This window comes from Dasypus novemcinctus, chromosome 13 (genome assembly GCF_030445035.2).
Source record: "Dasypus novemcinctus isolate mDasNov1 chromosome 13, mDasNov1.1.hap2, whole genome shotgun sequence".
Taxonomy (NCBI): domain Eukaryota; kingdom Metazoa; phylum Chordata; class Mammalia; order Cingulata; family Dasypodidae; genus Dasypus; species Dasypus novemcinctus.
The window spans coordinates 7,268,491-7,292,013 of record NC_080685.1 but is presented as its reverse complement, the minus strand read 5'-3'; the positions used below and the strand labels follow the sequence as shown (position 1 = coordinate 7,292,013).

General features: G+C 42.3%; 2 protein-coding genes across 2 annotated transcripts; both read right to left on the bottom strand.

Moving 5' to 3' along the window:
- Positions 1-693: 693 nt before the first annotated feature.
- On the bottom strand, positions 694-8,160 carry LOC131273125 (putative NBPF family member NBPF5). The gene is made up of 7 exons (XM_058275363.1): positions 7,987-8,160; positions 6,830-6,884; positions 6,062-6,270; positions 4,985-5,036; positions 4,287-4,468; positions 2,320-2,507; positions 694-1,839 (listed from the first exon to the last, which is right to left on the bottom strand). The coding sequence occupies exons 1-7, from the start codon at positions 8,057-8,059 to the stop codon at positions 1,810-1,812; spliced, it is 789 nt and encodes a 262-aa protein (XP_058131346.1). The 5' UTR covers positions 8,060-8,160; the 3' UTR covers positions 694-1,809.
- Positions 8,161-9,437: 1,277 nt separating this feature from the next.
- On the bottom strand, positions 9,438-20,972 carry LOC131273124 (NBPF family member NBPF6-like protein). Its single transcript, XM_071207774.1, has 9 exons — positions 20,837-20,972; positions 18,800-18,902; positions 17,768-17,982; positions 15,719-15,925; positions 14,117-14,165; positions 13,081-13,256; positions 11,260-11,311; positions 10,634-10,812; positions 9,438-9,533 (listed from the first exon to the last, which is right to left on the bottom strand). Exons 1-9 carry the CDS (start codon positions 20,970-20,972, stop codon positions 9,478-9,480), a joined length of 1,173 nt encoding a protein of 390 aa, XP_071063875.1. The 3' UTR covers positions 9,438-9,477.
- Between the last annotated feature and the right edge of the window lie 2,551 nt (positions 20,973-23,523).

Genomic DNA, 23,523 nt, shown 5'->3' with positions numbered 1-23,523 from the left:
TTCCATCTTTCATCCACTGTCTAGTTTCAAAGTTACTCCCACATTTTATGGCAGCACACTTCCAAAATCTATAATTCATTTTCTATTGCTTTATGATAAATTACTACAAAGGAAGCAGCTTAAAATAATAAACATTTAACATTTCACACATTTCTGTGGGTCAGTAATCTGGGAGCAGGGTAGCTAGGTGGTTTTGTCTCTGGATATGGGCAATACAGTTCACCTGTAGAACTAACTCCAAAACCAAAGTGGGGAGAAGATGAGAAAATAGTCTGTAAGTGGTGTTTGCTTAGGAAGGTAGAATTGACATCACAACAAGTGGCAGGTACAAAGAAAATAAATATGACAATAGAATAAGGTTGTTGATCATCAAGGCACAGATTTGAAATGGAAAGATATCTTTTAAAATTTATAAACTAACTACAAGATGTTTGACAAATTAATATGTTTTTATCCCAACAATAAAACTAGCTATACTATTCTTCCTCAGTAAAAATAACAGAGACATAACAATCACAAAAAGAAAAGCAATAAAATGGAGAAATATAGTAAATATAATCCAATACATATGGTAAAGATAGCCTACAGCACATGAGTTGTAAATATAAATAATGGGAAAATGTTTATGCTAATGTATATCCATATGCACCAAAAGCCATGAATGTATTGAATTAAAAATACATGAGTCCATAGTGACAGTCAAAACAAATTTAATTGTAGGGAAAGGGGAGGGAAAGCTATTTTTTACAGCAGAATAACAGCAAATAGAAGTATAGAAGAATGACTAAATTAGAAACTTAACCAACAAACAAACACAAAGAGTAATTGTCAAGGAGCATTGATGATCAGTAGATGCCAAAAGATTTAAGAGAATATTATTCCAGAAGAGGATATTAACTCTTCTCAAAGTACCTATCTCCAGATTACTTGATTATAAAGAAAATAATATACACTGCAGAGTTCTGCTAGAGCCCTCCTTACCAAGGTGACCAGACCTAAGACCACAGTAATGCTGGTGGACACAATGGACTTCATCCATCAGATAGGATGACTTGGAAGCACATAATCTTTTGAGTAATCTTACCCAAAATGTTCATCTGAATTTAGTCATGAGCAAAATAATCAGAAAACTTCAGAATATAGAACATTGTGTGAGAAACCTGACCTGGCCTCTTCAAAAAGTCAACATCGCCATGAACTACAACAAAACAGTGAGGACACACCTTTGGTTCAAAAGTACTACAGAGTAAGTCCTGTGGTTTTGAACCAAAAATGTATCCACATCTTTTTGTTGTAGTTGTTTGTGATATTGGCTGTTTGAAGAGGACAGGTAGGTTGTCTTGTTGAATGGACTATATTCTGTAGTTGTCTGATAATCTCCTGATTAAATTCAGGTTAAAAATTTTGAGCAAGACCACAATGTTGTTAATGCTGTGTGCTTCCTAGCAATCCCATCTGCTGGCAAAGGATGTCCAATTTGACAGGCGGTTTCTTCCACCAGATCCTTACTCCAATTATAAATAGATTGGTGTGGAAAGTAGCAAGGATTAAGGCCTCTCACACATGTCTGTCAAAACTGACATTGGTCACCCTAAATAGTTATCACATTTGGAGATGGGAGGAGGAGGAGGATTTTTCCAGTCCATGTAGCTTTATGGACTAAAAGTAAGGAGCGGCTGGTAGTTGTGAAATTGATTCTTGGTGATGAATGGCTCCAACTGTCTGTCTGGATTTTAACATGAACTGTTGTTTCATACTTTTTCATCAGGCAATGAAGGTACTTTTTAAAAAAATCAACTTTCATTCAAATTAGTGGTATCTTCCAGCAGTACTCTGTATCTAAAACAGAAGCAAAATTAAGAAATAAACAAGAGTCCTTGCTAGTTACCACTGATAGCTGAGCTGAACTGATAGATAAATTGTGATAGAAACCAGGTGTGTACAAAACTGCTATTGAATCTATAAGCACAAAGGGGTTAAGCTGCAGGATGGCTCAGGGTTTAGTGACAGCCACAGATTAAAGGAAGCACGTGCTCCTTAATTTACAGTCCAGACTGTGGAGCAGGATGGGAGCCACCCACGCCATACCAGGAGCTAGAGATGGCACTTCTCATCACTGCGATGGAGGGAAACAAAGCAGGGTTCAGAAACAAACAGGAGATGGAGTTGGTAGGATGTGGCAGGGGCCAACTTCATGCAAAATAGAGGTAGGACTTTGGAGTGAATAAAAAACTGATCCAATAGTGGGAGAATGAGCTATGATGGCATATAAAGAGCAAGAAGGAAAAAGTACCCCAAAGAACCACAGATGTGTGATACCTCTGTCTGAGTGTGAAGGCCAGGGAATCGGCATGCTAATCTCCTCTTGCTGAGCAGCAGTTTTCTTTTTGAAATCTTCTGTTTCAAGGCACTGGTAGTGTCAATGTGGCCAATGACTTCACAGCCTTGATTGTTGGCTGCTGAGTTCTCAAGAGAATCACAATCCAACGTGCAAGAGGTTTTCAGTCCTATGGAAGCAACAAAACCCAGTTTTGAAAAATAAAACATAGTCAAACAGGTTCCATTTTTATTCATTATATCTCTGTGACATGTTTTTTTCTTTCTAAGAGGAGGCATCAAAAATGTGTCTGGGAACCAACTAGGCCATCTGGAAAGTCCTGGGGTGAGGCAAAGCTAGTAAAAACACTTCAGTATTTTCCTTATACACAGACCTCCATGAGGTCTGGAGCACTAGCCCCTCTCAAGCATATTTGCACTTCTACAGAGAATTGAATGCACAGTGTCAGCAAGGGGAACACTTCAGGTGAGGCTCAGAGAAAGCCAGGTCCCAAGGGATTGTACCTCATTGGCATAATAGGATGCTTCTCTCCTCCCCTCCATGGTTCCCATTCTCATTAAGATGTGTTGAATGTTTTCTTATAATTGTCTGTTATGATTTCATCTTCCTGGTAGCACCTTTTATCAGACTCTCATATCTAATACAGAAATGCCACCATCTACATATTGGTATCCATTTGAGAATGAAATGAGCTATAGCTTATACAGCATTTGCTTGATAGGGGGCATCATTTACATAAGTGCAAAATAAATGTGTATATAAGTCTTATTTCTTACTTGCTGTAATACTGAGAAAAGCCTTTGCTGCTTTGTACCTCAGGAAGAAATTGCAACAGGCTAGAGGATGGAAATTTAAGAGGATGGTTCCACCATGAAAACTAACTTTTCTAACTTTTTCATCACTGATGAAAGAAGGAGTCTCTATACATTTTGACTGACTTCACAATAAAATATATAGATACTCTGAAGGAAATGAGTCTCTTACTTTTCCTGTAAGATGATTTGACAAAATAAGTCTCTAACAATCCACATGCTCTCCTGAATCAAAATTTGAAATATAAGCCAAATGAAAAGAATGAAAATTAGGGTTTAATCTCCACATATCTCTGAGGCTGTGACCTCAAGGATCTCTCAGTCACCTAGAAGGATTCCTAGAGAATAAGGAAAGGAAAACGCCCTGCTCTGCTAAAATATTAGGTTACAGCTCCATCTTGTATGTGGGTTGTTGATGGATCAGATGAGATTGTGGCACTGAGACTGGACACATGGTTGAAACTGGGGACCCACAAGTGGTAGAAAAGTGCTGCACAATTGGAGAAAACCATGGCACACATAGAAGATGGGGAGCTAGATTGGGGCTCTGACTTTAGTAAACAACTGGGAACAAACAGGATTGTGGTGTTCATGACAAGGTATCCAGATATCTCCAGAAGGATGTAAACCACCAGAGGAAGTAGAGGGTAAGGCCTGGAAGCAGGAATCATAACAGGAGTCCTCCAAAGAGCTGGCAGTGATGGCAGTCACATCGTTGATGTGCTGGGCAGACACAGGTCAGGAATGCAATGAATAAGAGCAATGCAGGAGAGGTGAGAAGACCTTCCTAAAGGTGGAGGAGTGTGCCAGAAACTTGCTCTGAATGTGTGGTCGTGATGCCCGCAAGATGGCCATGGCAGTTTCCCCACTGTGGCCTAATTTGGGGCATCAATGGCCTGCACTTGCCAACGGGGGCTAGAGGTCAGATTTGGAGCCTGGAAAGAGAGCAAAGCTACCTGACACACCTGTATTCTGGGCATAAAATTCTATCCTAGTGTTTGAGTCAGGCCAAGATGGGTCTACAACACCTACCTCCAAGGCAACACCTGTCAGTCTAGACACAGGTACTGAGATAAAAGTATTTGGAGATTCTTTGTGGCTCCAAGATATACTTTCTTTATACTAAGAGTACTTACTGCCTACATCCAGAACACAGCAGGCTCCATGTTCATGAAACAAGGGGTGGGTGCTGCTGGAAGGCAGGTGGGAATCCAACAGGCCATGATGACTAAAAGGACCCAAATAATCTTCACCCTTTGAGTCCTGCAGGACGTCCATCATTTTGTCCTTCTGTGGCTCCCTGCTGAGCTTGATGGGGCTGGGAGGACAGAAGATTAATGAAGGAGGGAGAGGGCAGCACAGTGATCCAGCTGGTCCTGATTGGGAACCTAAGGGAGTATGAGAAACAAAAGGGGCCATCCCTTCAAAGAGAAGAGAACAATCTTCATCTGACTATGGCACAGTGTGCCTGGCACCAAAGCAGGCAAGTCAGGTTAGCCATTCTCAGTGCCAATAAACAAAAGCTGAAAATGCAGAAAACAGATGGCAGACCACCCTGATTTTTAACCAAACAGGAGAGAACAAGTTGTTTTTGTGAGTGCAAGAATTCCCTGAGCCTAGTTGACTTTGGGTGAGAATGACTCTAAGTACCATGAAGAAAATGGACACCCTTGTTAAAAGACCGATATCATCATTGATTGTATCAGGAGATAGGAGTTTTTGTTCATCTCTGCATTTAGAATGTATGGCCACCTTGTACCTCTCAGTGTGTTCTTTCTGGGACACTCCCCGTATTTACCCTGTATACTGCCAGCACCTGATCATCCATTTTCACCTGAGAGCTGGTGATTCCTGTTCCTCTTCATCTTCTTCATCTTCATGATTTTCTGCAAAAAAAATTCAGAAATAACCAGAGACCCATGAATAGTTCCCACTTCAAACATTACAAACCCAATGTCCTATATGGGCACGGACAGGTGAATTATCACGTTGGAAAGTCAGAGAGTGTACTGAAAGTCTCAGATTTCATCTTTAAAGCAATGTCCTGGCATGACCTTTTCATCCAATCAGCAAGCAGTCCCAAATATCGCCACCATGACATCTCTGTGTGAAATTGGGTAAGGTGTGAGAAATGCCTTTTGTTATCATTTCACAGAATGCTTGTCCAGCTTCCGTCTGGACTTCTCCAGCCACAAGGCTGACACTTTGAAATCAGTGGCTCTATCCCAAACTGGATCTAGCCTAGAACTACTCCTGTTTTTTAAGGAGATGTCTGAGAATTCTGTCCTGCTTCCTGCAATACATCTGAGGACATCACAGGGACCTGCAGGTTGGCACCTCCTCTTTAATCAGCAAAAATTCCTTCTATGCTATTTGTTCCCTTATAAACCGTGACCAGCCACCAGCTCTACTATCTTCAGTAGCTGAACCCACTTGTAATGAGGGTTTCTTCCTTTTTGAAGTGGATTCATGGAGATTGCTTTGGTCATTGCTACAGAAATCATGCAGCACATTACCTGAAACCACCTTACAGATGAGGAAGCACGAATCCAGGAGGGAAGAATCAGGCGCCCACAGTTAATAAAGGCAGCGCTCAGCTAGAGGCAGGAAAACCTTGATGCTAACATGCTGCCTGCTCTCACATCCTTCTTTCTGTCTATTGACACTGGACGGAGGCTGCCTTTTGCCCTAAAGTCCACATTCCATCAGGCAGGAAAGAAACACTTTTAGTCCTATGACCAGTATGTTTCTCGTTTGCTTGCACCCAGGCAGACCTGAACCTGTTGTGGCACCAAATGTACCTAATATATACTAGATACAAATGTCTCCTGCGGAGGTGCTAAGGAAGAGAGTTTCTTGTGGGTCTGGGAACTTGGAGCAGATCCTTAAGCAGGGCATGGGGCAAACTTACCTGTGCTGAGTTTACAGGTAAGATGCTTTGCCATCATACGCCCCTCAGCCAGTTGCTCCAGGAAGCTCTGTGTCTGGTAGTCATCCTTGTGACTGAGCAGGAGCTTGAAGTGCTCTTTGAGCAGGAAAGATGCCTGCCTCCCTTCCTGGACTTTCTGCCTTAACTCTGTTAACTCCCTTGCCTGATCTTCAATTAGGAAAATGAATGCCCTGAAGTGGATGGAGAGAAAATAGAAAACTGAAGGAACAAGTGACATGTTATAAGGGCTTTCACAGAGATTTCTATGAGTATATGCCCACCAGCCCTCCAAGCAGAATTCTCACCATTGTTTGCTGACCTGTGCATCTTTTCTGCCCTGCAGCATTGTACACTCCTGGCTATCTGAGCTTTCTAAACTTCTCTCTATATTGTCACACAGTGAGAAGTCATTGCTTAATTTTCCTTCTATGAAAGACATGCCATAATCTAAGGGCAACCATAAAGAGAGAACTTCACCAGATCATGATTTTTAACCTGACAGGAGAGAACAAATGGTTTCTGAGAGTGCAAGTAATCCCTCAGACTAGTTAGTTCACCTTAAGGCACACTACTCCTATATGAACCACAAAGAGAAAAGTGTCATCATCGAAGAGTGAATGCAAATAGTACAGTAAGTAGAGTTGTTCATCCTTGCATCCGGAATCATTGACCTCAAAGATTTGTCTATTCTTTTTTCAGGACTCTTTCCCATACTTTACCTCTATAATACCTGCCACTGCTCATTATTACCTGGGAACAGGTTGTCCTTGTATGTCTTCATATTTCTTATATTCATGATTTTCTCCTAACAAATGCAGAAATGTAGTCAGACATTAATAGTTCTCACCTGACCCCTTAGAAACATAGAGCCTCAGTGGGCAGGAAGACAAATGATCTCTGTATGAGTTGCGCATACACTGAGGGAAGTGTGCACATCAGTCTCATATATTTGGCTTCAAAGAAATGACTGTCATGGTTTTCTGATACATAAGTCAAAGGTCCCTGCTCTGGTCATCACAAATCATGATATACTGTGCCTGAAACTGGGAAAAAGTTAAAAATCTCTTTTGTTCCTCATATCTGTGGGTTCTTTTCTAGCCACCTCCAGACTTCTCCAGATCTACCCTCCCTCCAGACACAGGGTGCCCATGTCCCATCCCACCTTCACATAGACCTACTCTTTTCTATCAGGAGAGAGTAACGCCCCAGTCCCACTTTCCTCCATATTTCTCAGGACTTCTCAGGGAACTGCAAGTCCTCAGCTGCCATAAACCAGCTTAATGGCTCTCTAAGAAGTGCTCCAGCATAAACCAATATTCTCCAAAGCATATTTACCACATTACATCTCTAAACCAATCAAGAAGACTGAGCTTTGTATGGATTCCACCCCCCCCCCCCCTTATTTGTGTGCATTCATGAATATTAACACTTGCTATGCAGGACAGTTGGTAGCAATCAGGCAACATACTCTTTGAGCCATTTTATAGAGGAGGAACACAAATCCAGGAAGGGCAAATCAGTCACTCACCCACAGTTAGTAAGGACAGTGCTCAGGCAAGTGGCTGGGAAACTGCTGTTTGCTAGAGGGCTCTATTCATGCTAACAAGCTGCCTCCTGTCACATCCTTATTTCTTCCCACTGACACTGGATGGATGCTGCCTTCTGCTCTAAAGTCCACGTTCCATGGGGGATGAAGGAGACACTTTCAATCCCATGACCCCCACCCCAGTGGGCTCCTCATCTGTGCTCATAGACAGGTACTCCTGATCCTGCCAAGGCCCCAAATGAGAACTGGAACATGGGAGAGTAGGTATCAAAGTCACATGTGGAGCGGTGGAGTTGTGGATCTGTTGTGAGTCTGAGGATTTGGAGCAGCTCAGTGGAAGCAGGGTCGGTGGCCAACTTACCTGCAGTAATCTTACTATAAAGGCGCTCTGCCAGCCTGTGTCCCTCAGCCAGTTTCTCTGGAAGGCGATGCATATGGTGGTTTTTAGAGTACTTATGTGTAAGGAGGCCCTTGAGATACTGATCAAGAAGGTCAGAGAGCCATCTCCCTTCCCGCAAATTCTTCCGCAACTGGCTCAGCTCCCGCACTTGATATTGAATTAAGAAATGGTATTTCCTAAGGTGTGATAAAAGAAAAATTTTAGAGTGGAATAGGCTAATGATAAGTCATAAGGGCTTCAGTTGATACTTCTGTGAGTATTTCTCCAAGAAGAAATCCAAGCAGAATTCTTGTAAATGTTGGGTAACCTGGTTAAGAATTTTTTTGAATTTTTACCTATACCAGACCAGTTATCCCAGGCTCCTCTGTCATTGTCAACTGGCAGAGATCTTTTGATCTGAAGGGTTTTTCTCCTATTATTGCCACATGATATGACCTATTTTGTTATGGTTATATTTATTGCTATGAAATGCCTGCAAAGAACCAAAGTCAACAATGCAGACATGAGATAAGCATTTCAACCTGATTTTAACCACACAGGAAACAAGAAGCAATCTCTGTAAATAGAAGAAATCCCTGAGACTGGATAGTTCCCATTGGGTCATACTGTCACTATGTAACAGTCACAAAACAGTATGTTAAAGGTAATAGGACCACTACCAGGGACCTGAGAGTGCCTACAACTGCAAGCAGGAGAATCGCATCTGTCATCCACGTGAGATCTAAGCCTCCTCTTGATTTAGAGGTGGAGTGGACATCACCATCACAGGGTCCACATGATGGAGGAATAAAATATGGATTAGAGTGGTCTTACTGGTAGTCTACTATAGAACTACTGTGCCTCTAGCAATGGAAGAAATTATATCATTGATGTGGAGACAGTAGCCATGGTATCTGCTGAGGGCAGGGGGAGGGAAGAAGAGATGTGATGTGGGTACATTTTTGGGACTTGGAATTGTCCTAAATTATATTACAGGAACAGATGCTGAACATTACATATCCTGCCATAAACTACTCGATGTATTGGAGGAGAGCGTAAACTACAATGTAAACTATAATCCTGTGGTGTGGCAGTGATCCAAAATGTATTAACCAAATGCAATGAGTGTGCCACAATGATGAAAGAGTTTGATGATGTGGGAGGAATGGGGGATTGGTGTGTGGCATATATGGGAACCTCTTATTTTTTTAATGTAACATTTTTTGTGATCTATGTATCTTAAAAAAAAAGACAAATTTTTTTTTTTAAAGTTAGATGGAGAAACAAACTAAAATAAGTAATAGGAAGTAGAAAACAGAAGAAGAACTGCAAGGAAAACAGACAAAATTCTTAAAAGGCTACTTTGTGGTTGGCTAAATGGCAAAATCAGGTGTAAGCAACAGATTTTGTTTTTCCCTGCATGGAAGCTCTCTAGATGGCACCATTACATTAATAACCCAAGTGTATTTAGACTTACGTCAAGACCACTGGCTTGTTTCTTTCTATTTCCTGATACTTCTTTTGATTTTCTGCAAATAAATTCAGACAGGGCCAGATATATTACTCAGTTCAACTTCACACATACAAACTACGGGGCCTATATAAGCAAAGGGATATAAATATCCTCTAAAACAAAGGAATAGTCCAAAGGGTATACTACAGCAGGCCTCAGGATGTGTCTCAGGAGCTGTGTTGGGCATGATTTCCAGAACTATCAGGCACACTGTCCTATCCCTAGGTGTTAGATCATTATCGCAATGTCATCGGCACTGAGATTCTGAAATAGTTAAATTGTCTCATTTCCCAGTGACATTGGGCCACTTTGCCACTAGATTTCTAGAGGAATTGCTCCCAGGCTCAACCTCTGCCTCAGCAGATATCATGGTGTGTTTCACTTATATGAGAATATACACTGAGACTGGAATGATGGGTGCAGGCTACAAACCCACCTATAGGAATGAACCCATCAGAGTCCATAGAGGACAAGATCTTGCCCGTTCATGGAGGTGGAGGGGTGCAGAAGCCCTGGCTCTGCCTTCAGGGAAAACTGCCAGCACAAACCATGATAGTGGCGTTTACTTTCTGGGACTCTGACAGCTGTTTTTAGCCAGGACTGGTGAACTGAGTAAATAAAGACTGGGATTCAGGGCCAAGTAAACATGGAAACATCTCCAGGCATATAGGTAAGACTGACAGTCTCCTTGGAGGACAAAGATATTGTCCCATAAAATTTGTTAGAAAATTGAAAAAGAGACAAGCAGTTGCATCTTAAAGAAGATGGCCAGTAAGATGCTACTGTTTACGTGGTATAATGGCAGCAAAGATTTTTCCTTGAAACTCTCACATCCCTCCCTCTGGCATTCATAGGGTCCAATAGCCTGCATTTACCAGACAGCACCAGCATGACAGAGAAGTTGCTGGAAAAGCAGGAAGAGTACAAAGATCCCTGACTCACCTTATACCGTACTTAAAACACAGTCCTAGAACCTGATTCAAACCAAGATGAGAATAAGGAATCTGTGACCAAAGATGATTTAATGCATCCGTGACAAAGGTGGTAATCACACAGACTAGAGAAGCTGCCTGGGAGACCAGTTGTCAGTTTGTTCTCTTCAATGGGAATACTCACTGGCTGCACCCAGAGAAGAGCAGACTTCTTGCTCATCAGACATCAAGGTGGTGCTGCTGGGAGGCTGGTGAGCATCAGGAAGATCATGGCAATGGAAATGAGTCAAATAGTGTTCATCACGTGTGTCCTCCTCAGTTTCATTCACTTCCTCTGCTTCTTGCTGCTCCATAAATAGCCTGCTGGGATGTGGCCGAGAGAAAATTAAACTACAATGAGCGCCAAGCCGCAAAACCACAGTGGCCCTGAATGGAAGCCTAAGAGAAGGTCATGGAAGGCAAAAGGGACATATCCCCAAAGAGGAAAAACTGGGGCTGATTGCTATGGGGACAAGAGAGGGAATGACTGACCACATTGACTCAACTATCCATCCATGTATGCTAGACTCATGATGCACAGCACACATGAAATGTCAGATGAGTGGCTTCAAGTCTTGTGCATAACTTTCTCTTAATTTTTTATATGAAGGCCCAGTGAATAGTTTCCAGACTCCTTTAACTCCCAGTGATCTTGTGCCAATATTGGTCTCTTTCACTCAGTAATGTGACAATATATGATTTTTTTCTAGTTCCTTTGCAACTAGTTCATTGCATAAACTATCTGTGATTATCTGTGATTATCAGCATTACCTGTGGGCCATGGACTCTTTTCCTTTTTCATTCTTATGATTGCTCTGATTTTCTGCAAATAAATTAGAATAGGGACAGTCACAAAAAGTAGCACCTTCTTTACACATTACAAACCAGGACCATATCCAAATACTGGGAAATAAGTATTCTGGTGTGTAAACAGGAGACGGTGGGAAGAATATTCTAGGAGGATTCAGGTTTTATCTTGTAAGATACAGACAGACTTACTTTTCTCTGAACTGAGTCCAGGGAAACACAGAAACATCTTTTACCTCAGGGATTATGAAGAAAGTGCCCAGCTGCTTTCTTGAGGTGTGGCTGGTGGACTCAGCCACTGCCACATGAGATACCGTGGTTGTTCTTGGTTTAAATCAGAATATGCGTGAAGACTGGACTGACTGATGCAGTCTCTACCTCCTCGACTTGGAGAGAACATTTTGTGCTACAAAGAGGACAGGATTCTTGGCCGTGCATGGGGATGGTTGTGCAAGGGAATGCCGCTGCCACAGCCCATGCTTGTGAAGTTTATGGTCTGGCACTCAGATGATGTCTCTGCCAGGAGAAACCAACTTATAAATGAGGCAGACTGGGGTGCAGAGCTGAGGAACCAGAGAGCTGACATGTCCCCAAAATAGAGTCAAGAGTGCTGACCTCCTTGGGCACCAATATATGCTCAAGGCACCTGTTCAGGGATGAATATTCACAAGAGTATTTCAGGGGAATGGAGATGTCCCATTTTAAAGAGGGAGCTCTTGGAGACACCTGCTTGCATGTGTCACAGTGGTCCCTGTGATTTTACTTGATCCTTTCATTCTTCAGACTCTGCCAGTTCCTCTACCCTCCACTACTCAGAGATGGCTGGGGTGACAGGCATGAGGAGGGAGACTAGGAAAAGTGTGAAGATAACTAACACTAGTATCTATACTTAAACTTGTTCCTAGAGCCAGACTCAAAAGGAGATAGTTTGACAGGGAGACACCTAAAGAGGCACATGTCTCAGCCTAGACAGAAGTGGTGAGCACAAAGAATATACAGACTCCCTGGGGCCAGTAGGAGATTCATTCTCTATCATAGGTGAGCTCACTGGCCTTATCTGGAGGACAGAGGACTTTCAGTTCATGAAACATGAGGGCCAGTTTACTGGGAAGTCCTAGGAGCTAAACAGGTCATGGCAAAAGGAAGGAGTGAAAGAGTCTCACTACATCTAGGACAAGATTTGTGACCATTTGGGGGTAAGGGGAGAAGGTCCATGTCCAATGCTGGCCTTTAGGAAAAGCTCCTGACATGGGGTCTACCTTCTGATACTTCTAAGTGAAAACAGACTCGGGCCCAGAACCTAGGAATCATGTAAACAACATCCCCAAAATTAGAGTTAAGACTGTCAAACTCCTTGACAGCCATATGTACTGCAATGACATTGCTCCTAGATGAATATCAGCAACACCATTTCTGGAGAGATGAGATGCCCCATCTTAAAAGAGGCACTCCTGCCAACACTGGCTGTACATATGAGGCAATGGTGGCTGAGTGTTGGACTTGGCCTCTTCAGAGTCACCCTCATGGTTGCCTTGTGAGCTCCAACCCCCAGTGACCTGCAAAGGCTAGGTCATGTTTGAGGCAGGAAGACTGCAAAGATGCCTGAATCAACTGAGGTCTGTGCTCAAGTTTTCTTCCTAGCGGCATTTCAAATCAAGTTGGGTCTACAGTGCTTGAATGCAGAGAAAACATCTCTCAGCCTACCTAGAAATGGCAAGCACAAAGAATATGAAGCATTCTGGGAGGACTGGTGGAAATTTATTCTCTTTACAAGGGAGTACTCACGGATTTTGTCCACAGCTAAGTTGATTCCATGGTGATCACATGAGAAGTCATTGCTGCTGGGAGGCCTATGGGAATCAGGCCGGTCATGGTGACTCAATGGAGTCAGACAGCATTCACCCAGTGAGTCCTGGAGGACTTCATTCGCTTTCCCTGTCTCTTGCATTTCACTGCTGAGCCTGGTAGAGTTGACAACGTAGAGTTTAACCAAGATGGATTAGATAACATAGAACCAGCTGGTCCTAACAGGAGGCATAAGAGAGATCACAGAAGGCAAAGAAAACGGCCATTAACATGGAATAAAATAATCCCCTTTGAATGAGGACAAACCATGGTGGTGGACGGTCAGGGGAAAGAGAGCAGTAGGTGATGAGTGCACTGGCCACAGCATGAAGGATGAAGGGGGCTCAGTTCTCTCTGTGCCATACACACAAAGGACACAGGGACAATTAGAAAAGTGACTTCAACTTTTGTTCAGTTTTATAAGCAGAGGCCTAAGGCATTGTAGATTCTTTGAGACCAACGAATTCTAAGTATCTTTCTCTCAGTATTTTCACATGTATGATTTATTTTCTCTAGTTACATTCCTTTCCATAGAAAATCTGCCCAAATCTAAGTAAATAGTGCTGCAGGCAGATATACATCTCATCATGCTTTCACCCACAGAGGAGAGAATAAGTAGTTTGTGTGAGTATAGAAAATCCCTGAGGCATGTTAGTTCACCTTGGGTTCAAATGACTGTGATCTATGTATCTTCAAAAAATACAATTAAAAAAATGATGGGAGTGGGGGGTGGGGAGTGGGGTATATGGGAACATCTTATGTTTTTTAATATAATGTTTTGTGTGATCTATTAACTTTAAAAAAAGATAATTAAGAAATAAAATTTTTTAAAAAAGAGAAGAGACAACTTTACTTAAAAGAATGAAATCAGATCAACCAGCACTGAAATTTGGAAATAGTTTTGACTTCTTTGTTCTCCCTGGGACACTATCCATGTTATTCCTGTTAATTAAATACCCTTTTCAATCACTGGTACCTGGCCACCCATTGTAGATCTTCAGCACCCTTCTCAGCTTCATGATTTTCTGCAAACAAATGAACAATTGCCAGGTCATACATGGAATAGTTTGAATTTCACTTATTACAAACACAGTAGCCTAACTGATCATGGACTGAATTATTTTTGGATGAGTTCAAGATACACTAAGAGCATTTTACTGAAAGGGCCCGTATTTTGTATTTCAAGAAAATGAACTGACTTGGATTTCTAATCCTTCAGGCCAAACCTTCCTGATCTGGATCCTTGTCATGACGTGCTCCATATCCAATAGGGCAAATGTTGAAAATGTTCTTTACATCATTCCTTAAAGCTTTTCCAGCTGTGTCTTCCATCTTGTCATGAATCTTCTTGCCATACACAGTACACCTCCATGGCCATCAGGGCTCTAACACAGACCCATTACTTACTCTAAGGTATGTAAAAATCATCCTGACACACTTGTCTCTACACATTGGGCCTACATAGGGACTTACAGATCTACTTCTACTGTGTTCACATGAGACATTTACTATGGAAAGTGCTCCAGTGTAAACCACATCATGCTACCACATCAGGTACCTAAACTAATGCCAAATAGAGGCTATCTATGCTTTTCTAAAGTGAATTCATGATGATTACACTTTTCGTTCTATCATAGCTATGTGAATTCATGATTATTACACTTTTCATTCTATCATAACCATGGAATACTAATTGTGCTGTAATATACTTGTGGAAACCCAAATCCATGAGGATAATTCAACCCCTTCTGCACAGTTAGAAAGGATGGGGAAAACCCTCAAGGTCTTCATCCCTGATTTGGGCAGAGTTAAACATCTACTGTCTCCTCAGAGTTCATATGGAACTTGACTCTGTGCTTTCTCAAAGTTTTTCTGCAAGACACAGGCTCTGCCCATTGAGATATCCTGATCGTTCTTGGTCTAGAAGAGAGTACCCAGTTACTAGACTGATGGTAGGAATCTACAAACTTTCAAATGGAAAAAACTTGGTTGGTGCTTCACAGACGATAGGCTCTCTGACCATTCATGGTCTTGGGGACAAGGTCTGTGTCACAGGCCACAGTCATGGGATTTACCTTCAGACACCTCTGGGTGAGGAGAGATTGGGGCCTAGGGCCTAGGACTCATGTAAACAACATCCCCCAAATTAAAGTTGAGACAGCCAACCTCCTTCCCTAGCCATATGCTGTCCAGGGACATTGGTCCTAGAGGAATATGAGCAACATTACTGGGAAGACAAGATGCCCCATTTAAAGAGGAGCTCCTGTTGACAACGGCTGTACAAGTGAGGCATTGGTCACTCAGAGTTGGTCTTGGCTGGTTCATATGTCCCACTGGGCTGCCTTGTGAGCTGCACCCACTACTGGCCCACAAGGTGAGGCAGGACCATGCAGATGCCTGACTTAACTGATGCCTGAGTTTAACATTAGTTCCTAGAGATTATTTTCAAATCAAGATGGGTCTCCAGGGCTTGTGTGCAAAAACATCTCTCAGCCTAGACAGAAATGGTGAGCACAAAGAATGAGAAGTCTTCTGAGAGTCTGGTAGAAGTTAATTCTCTTTAAAATGGTGTACTCACGGGCTCCATCCACAGCTAAGTCAAATTTGTAATCATCAAACAGGAAGGCACTGCTCCTGTGAAGCCTGTGGGCATCAGGCAGGTCATGAAGACTCAAGGGAGTCAGGTAACGTTCCTCCACTGAGTCCTGAAGGACTTTCTTCACTGTCTCTGCCTCTTCCTTTTGACTGTTGAGCCTGGTAGAGTTGAGAAGATAGACTTGAAATCCTGAAGATTATATAGCACAGAACCAGCTGGTCCTGATAGGAGGCATAAGAGAGCGGTCACAGTAGTCATAGAGTAGAGCCACTCAACATGGCTCGTGGAAGAAACATGGAGGAAAACAATCCTCCATGACAAGGGCATATTGTGGTGCTCTAAGGGCAGAAGAGAGTGAGAAGTAGGCGATGGGTACATTGTACACTGGCCAGAGACTCTCTGATGGAGGGGGCTCAGCTCCCTCTGTATGGTACATAGTCATGGCACAGAGCACACAGGGAGAACTTGGAGAGGGACTTCAATTTTTCTTCAAGTGCAGAGGCCTCAGGAATACTTGTCCCTAAGGCACTGTAGTTTTTTTTGGACCAATGCCTCCTACCTCTCTTTCTTGAAGTGTTTTCACATATAAGATACATTTTCTGTAGTTACGTTCTTTTCTATAAAAAATCTGCCAAAATCTAAGCCAAATTGTGCTGCAGGCAGACATATATCTCATAGTGCTTTTACCCACCCAAGAGAAAACAGGTGGTTTCTGTGAGTGTAGACAATCCCTGAGGCAAGTGATACTAGTTCACCTGAGGTCCAAATGACTATTCCAGTACCATAAAGAGAAGAGAAGCCCTACTTGAGAGAATGACATCATCATTGGTTAAGGGAATGAAATCAGTTCAATAAGCACTGGAATCTGGGACAACTCTAGACTTCTTTGCCTGTTCTTTCTGGGAAACAGTCCATGATTTTCCTGCTAATTACACTGCTCTGATCATTGACTGTTACCTGGCAACCAGTGGTAGTTCTTCTTCACCTTCTCCTGCCTCAGGATTTTCTGCAAACAAATGAACAATTGCCTGGTCATACATGGAATAGTTTGAATTTCACTTATAACAAACACAGTAGCCAAACTGATGATGGAAATGGATTTATTTCTGGATGAATTCAAGATACACTAAGACCATTATCCTGAAAGTTTCCATATTTTGTATTTCAAGAAAATTGACTCATTTGGTTATCCAATCCATCAGGTAAAAGGTTCCCAATCTGGATCATTGTCATAGTATGTTCTACCTCAAATAGGACAAATGTTAAAGTTGCTTTTTTGCAACTTTGAACTTTACCAGCTATCTTCCATCCTCCCATATAGCTGGTTGCCAGACAGAGTTGCTCTATGACCCATCAGGGCTCTAACATAGACCCACTTCTGTCTTTAATGTATGTAAAAACAATCCTGACTCACATTTGGGCCTTCATAGAGACCTACAAATCTGCTTCTACTCTGTTAATACCAGAAATTCATTATGGAAATCATTTCATATAAACCACTGTATACTACTACCTCACGTACAAACACTCACCCAAAACAGAAGGTTTTTATACTTTTTTGAAGTAAATTCATAAATACTACATTTTTGCTGATACTGTAACTGTGAAACACACAGTTGGATCCATACTGCAGGTGTAGAAACCCAAATTCATGAGTGAAAAATCAATCCCTGCTGCACACTCAGAAAGGATGTGGAAAGTTTGGTATCTACTCCAGACTTCCTTCAATCTCACAAATGACCTCTTCTCACAACCTTACTTTGGTCAATTAAACCTCTTTGGGTGCTTCTTACTTCCCAAAAAGCCATGTTCTATCAAGTAATGAAGGGGACATAATACCATGACCTCCAACCTAGTGATTTATTTTCTGTGTTCCTGAGCAGGCAATCCTGATCGTTTCATGGCCACAAAAGGCCCTGTGAAGGTAGACAGCAGATACAGTTGTCCTTTCCAGGGGTGGGGAGATGTGGCTCTCTTTTGACCCCAGCAATCAGAGCAGCTTTGTGCCTTCAGGGCCTGTGGCCAACTTACCTGACTGGAGCTCGTGGTAGAGGCACTCTGCCAGCTTGCCTCCTTGATCCAATTTCTCTCGAAAGCTCGGCCACTGGGAGCTGTCAGGTTCCTTGTTGGTGAGTAGGTCTCTGAAGAGCTGATGGAGCATGTAAGAGACATCTCTTCCTGCTTTCAGTTTCTGCCTCATCTTGATCAGCTCCTGCATTTGATCATGAATTGGGGAAATGTGTTTCCTATGATGGGACATAAGAGAAAGTTTAAGAATGCAAAGAGGTGAATAATTTTTGGTATGTGTTTGTTTGTTTTTTGTACGTTTGTTTGTTTTTGACAGTACTGGGGATCAAACCAGGCACCTCATACTTGGAAAGTAGGTGCTCAACCACTTGAGCTACATTCACTCCCCTGAATGACTGGTTTTCATGATTTAAAAGACTGAGACTATCCCAAAATCTTTCCACAAAAATTCTGTCTCATGTTTGGTGAAATGCATGTTGCAAAGAGAATGAAAAATTAAAAAAACAAAAACAAAAACAAAAAAAAAAAATGGCCTTCTCCTTATCAGAGACATCTCCTAAAAAAATTCTGTGATAACCCCTACCCCAACCCCCTACTCCATTCTTTTGAAAATAAAACCAGGTGGTTTTTGACTGTTTCCTAAAGATGCCCCTTCAGGTACCCTCTCCTTAGTGCACACCCATTTCCTGTTTTGACCCAGAGTGTACTTTGCAGAGAGGGGACAGAGAAACAGACAGACCTGTGGGAGAGGTACAGCTGATGTGAACTGGAGAGATGAAAAGACAAAACAAAGTATCAAGAAGAAAACATTGTTTTCAATGAAATGAAGACAAGCCATGATCAGTCAGAAGTAAAGTAAAAAGAAAGGAGGGTCTGCGTAAGAAATGGAGTCCATATTTTACAATAGAGCTGTTTAATTTTTGGATATATATCTGGCCAAGCTGTACTTGGCTTATACATTTCTGCCTTGCCCTTGCTCTCTTTCTCTCAGCTGAGCTGCCCCATGGCAGAGCTTTATCCACCTTCCCTCCTTACCCCAGTCTCACAGCAGGTACAGGCTTCTCTGCCAGCTCCTCCTCCTCAAACTGCAGCTCCTCCCCCAGCACGGATTCCAGGATGTCTTTATATTCTTTAGCCTCTGAGAAAAGAGAGACATGATGGCCTCAGTGGAAGCTGACATGCTGCCTTCAAGGGAGGAAGCATGATCCATCCCCAGGTCAAAAATAACCCAAGTGCAAAGCTCAACAGTGGGATTTCAATTTCTTTTTTCCTCAGTCTCCCACAACATGGCATGATTCCTCTCCATTTTAGATATGAGAAATGAATATCTAGCCCAGGGACACATAAAGTAACTGGAAAAGGCTGATTCAACTGCAAAGAATCAAGCCAAATATTAATATTCCCTCAGTTCTGATGGTGAATCCTGGGCCCCTTTACCAAGGCTCATCACCTCTTAGGTAGAGCAACAAGCAGAGCACTGAAGTAGAGAACTGTGGCAGACTGGGAGGGACCCCAAAGACTGTTGCTTTTGTTCTACTGGGAGTTTCAAGAATTTCAAAGATTACACAGATAATATAGATTATCTAGAAACTATTATATAAACTATAAGGCTCAAGACCCATAAGTGCCTAGAAGGAATGAGACCAAACACTAGTACATTTGCTTTAAATTACAAATAGAAGATATAATAATAAAGTGTTTTACACCATGCCTGGCTCTGCTGGAAGAGCTTTACAAAATTTAATCTCTTTGCTTAAAAAATCTTAGTGAGGTACGTACTACTGTAGGACCATTTTAATAGGTGGGGAACTCAGGTCACAGAAGACAAACAACTTGGATTTGAACTGGGAACTCTGGCCCAGGTTTCATGCTCTTCTTCAGTGCACTGTTACCTTCACACACAGTTCATGGGAGATATGTTTCTTCTTCAATTGCATTTTTCCCCAACAATTATATTATGATTATAAAAAAAGACAGTAGTAAAACTTAGTTGCTCATTCCTTAAACATTCCACTTAGTAGCATACTTTAACTTTTACTTTCCTGATTTTCAGGCATTTTCAATAAAGCAAAACCCCTCTTTTGGTTTATACAAAAATAATTGTTGGAAAATGAAGCTGATTCAGGTTAAGAGTAGACAAGATGCCATCGATTCATTCTGTTTTGCATGTCTGCCTATTCCCATCATCCCTTAAGGCCAATGGGTTTCCAAATGCTAAGGATGACTTTGGGGAGAAAAGTAGCTTTCCCTGATTCTGTGGCCTGGGCTGTCCAGGGCTTGGTGTCTCCTCCACTTAGCCTATCTCTCAGATTGCCCATGTCTCCTAGCTCAGATGCTGAAGCCCACCCAGAGCTCCTGGCTGCTCTGAGGAATGGAGGCTCACCAGCTCAGGGAGAGGCAGGCAGGAAGCAACAGATACTCTGATTCTCCCAGATTCACACTCAACCACACCACAGAATGGAAAATGGCTTCCTTGGACTTAAGTGGAAGGAGACACTGCCCTCAGACACAGGACTTCCTTCTCACCAGGCAGAGAGGCATAGGAAGTTCAGGGAGGAGCAGTCTCCTCTTTAAACTCCTTCAAGGCAAGCATGGTGTCCTAATGTGACATTTCCCCAGGGTAACAAGACCAGTGCTTTGCCAATGGGGCCTCAGGAGAAGGATCAGTTGATAGAAGCACATTAATCCCAGGATATCTAGACCAAGAAAGATGTCATGTTTCCATTATCTGGTCCAACAGAGGTTCCTGGAGATACAGTGTTGCCCATTCCTAAGAAAAGCAACAGTTTTGTGTCTGCTCTGAGAACTCATAAATTGGGATCTGAAATCTTGTTCTACTTTCACTCTCACTGCTAACTTGGAAAATTAGTTTTACTTCCCTGTGCCTCAGATTTTCCACCCTCTGCAAATGGAGAGAAAAATACATATTATTTCAACCTGAAGATTGTGGCCTGGATGAAGTTTATTTTGAGGTAGGGGAGAGAAGAATAAAACCTGGAGGGTCTTTATGTTATCACAGGGAAGACAGAAAGTCCATCATCACCCTGGCAGTCTGGACCCTATAGGACTTACTGTATTTCTGTAGCTGGTTGGCCAGGGAGTATGCCGTCGCTTGCGATATAAGGAATTTCTCTGTGAGGTCTCTGAAATCCTGTTCACATTTGGCCAACTGGGAGCACAACTCCTGGTTGACTTCCTGGATGCTCATTTCTGTCCTGGGAGCACAGGAAGTGCTGAGAGAGACTACCATGCTGAAGCAGGTGGCACAAGAGTGGAGTCCAAGACTGGGGAGAAGAAAGCCAATCACATGATGGATTAAAAACAAGTGAAATCAAGTGTTGAATCAGGAACAAGAGATGAGGATACTGTAATTTTTAACTTACTGTTAGGAAAACTTTGATTAATACTCCACAACTCTTGAGGGTCCTTAACCACACAAAACAAGTTCAAGATGCCACAGCACTGAGCCTTAGGCACTGCCTGGGGCTCAGCCTCCAACAGGAGAGCTGGAGGGAAGGCCCAGTGCTCCAGGTAACTGCCTGCAGGCTCAATAACAGAATTAGAAGGCTAGGGAGTCATGGAATGTTGGGAACCTATGCCTTCCAGTTGCCTAGGCCACACTGATACATGAGGCCAATTGGTCCCCTCTAAAGGTCACCACCCATGGGGTCCATCCCATCAGCAGCCACTCTCAGTTTATGTGTGGCCTTGTGCTAATACCACCACCTAATTCTTGCCAAAAATCTAGGCATTTCTCATTATTCATTCTTGTATAGATATAAGAATATCAATCACTCCCCAAATCCTTATTTTCTTTAGTGTTTCCCTGAAATCATGCCACCTCCTTTTAAAATTCAAGCAGATATTAAGGCTTATTTTTGGTGAAAATGGAAAACTTTCAGGCTAACAATTTTCTTCTCTGGCTCTTATCTATTTTACACATCTTCTAAAAAGTAGAGAAAAAATAGCAATATATAGTATTTGAGTGAATAAATACTTCTAAAAATGCTTACATTATCTTTTGTTTTTCTGTATCCCAATATCATGTTTGTTTCTTTTCTAACTATGGGAAGCCCAGCCAGCTTTTCATTAAACTCACCTACATACTGTCAGTCTACCACTAACGCTGAGCCCATTCGTTCTGAGTGCGATGCTTTCCTTTTTCATGTCACTAAACATTACACTTCATACTCTTCAATTCTGGATTTTATTCAGGCCCCACAAGAGCTGTTTCCAAGATGTTTAAGTGCTTTGAAATAGTCTGTCTCTCCTTACATACTTGTCAACCCGATACTATTTATGTTTGTTTTTAGTACACCCATATATTGAATAGAACAGGACTCAAGAATAGGTGTAAGGAATATTTATTGGTAGGATATTTGAATTCACCTAAAACCTGAACATGGTAAGATCATGTCATGGCTCTGGGGTGGTTGGTGATCCCCAGGGAATGTCAACTATGGGGCTCAGTGTCAGAGAAGGTTAAGGAGAATTAGGCAGGTAGAGGATAGTGATCCCCTGGATCATTCTTCAGTTGATCTTTCTCCCCTCACTTTCTAGTCGTCCCTTTCCACCTGGGTTTTGTAAGCCTGGCTCACAGATGAAGCTCCTGTGGTATCCTCTCTTCATTTGAGCTGCTGGATTTACCTGAGTTGAAGGTGACATGGGTGTAGCCATGAGCCTGTGAGCAGTCATGAAAAAGGAAAAAAGCAGTCAGGAAAAGGAGGGCTGGGGCAGCAGACTTGGCCCAGTGGTTAGGGCGTCCGTCTACCACATGGGAGGTCCACAGTTCAAACCCCGGGCCTCCTTGACCCGTGTGCAGCTGGCCCATGCGCAGTGCTGATGCACGCAAGGAGTGCCGTGCGGGAAGCCCCACACACAAGGAGTGTGCCCTGTAAGGAGAGTTACCCAGCATGAAAGAAAGTGCAGCCTGCCTAAGAATGGCGCCACCCACACGGAGAGCTGACACAACAAGATGACGCAACAACAACAAAAAAGAAACACAGATTCCCATGCCGCTGACAACAACAGAAGCGGACAAGGAAGATGCAGCAAATAGACACAGAGAACACACAACGTGGATGGGGGGAAGGGAGAGAAATAAATAAATAAATAAATCTTTTTTTAAAAAAAGGAGGGCTGGATCAACTACTTCCCCCACTTTCTTTTTGAATAGGCGGTAACAGACATTGATCCCAGAACCTCATATATGGAAAGAAAACACAGAACAACTGAGTTATATCCACTCCCCCATGGGAGTTTTTTGTTTGTTTTTTAGGAGGTGCTGGGAATTGAACCCAGAATCTCATATATGGGAAGCAAGTCCTCAAGCGCTTGAGCTATATCCTCTCCCCTGCCGAATAATACCCATTTATGTAGTTTCCAGTTTTTGGCAATTATAAATAAAACTACCAAGAAATATCAAGGAAATATGGTTGTGTAGGATATATTGTGTGAACAGCAAACCTCAAGCAATGGGTCATCACTGGTATATGTTTAAATTTTTAAGAATTTTATCTTTTCAAGTGGTTGTACCAGTTTTCTTTATCACAGGTGGATAGATTTTCTTTTGCTGTAAAACCTCCTTTACATGGTAATTTCAGTCATTCCATTTTAGTTATATTAATGGATATGTGATGGTGTTTCACTTTAGAATTAATTTATTTCCCTGATGACTAATGCATTGAGCACTTGTTCAAGTGCCATTAGCCTTTTACAAATATTCTTTGTAAAGATTGGTTCATGTATTTTGACCAATT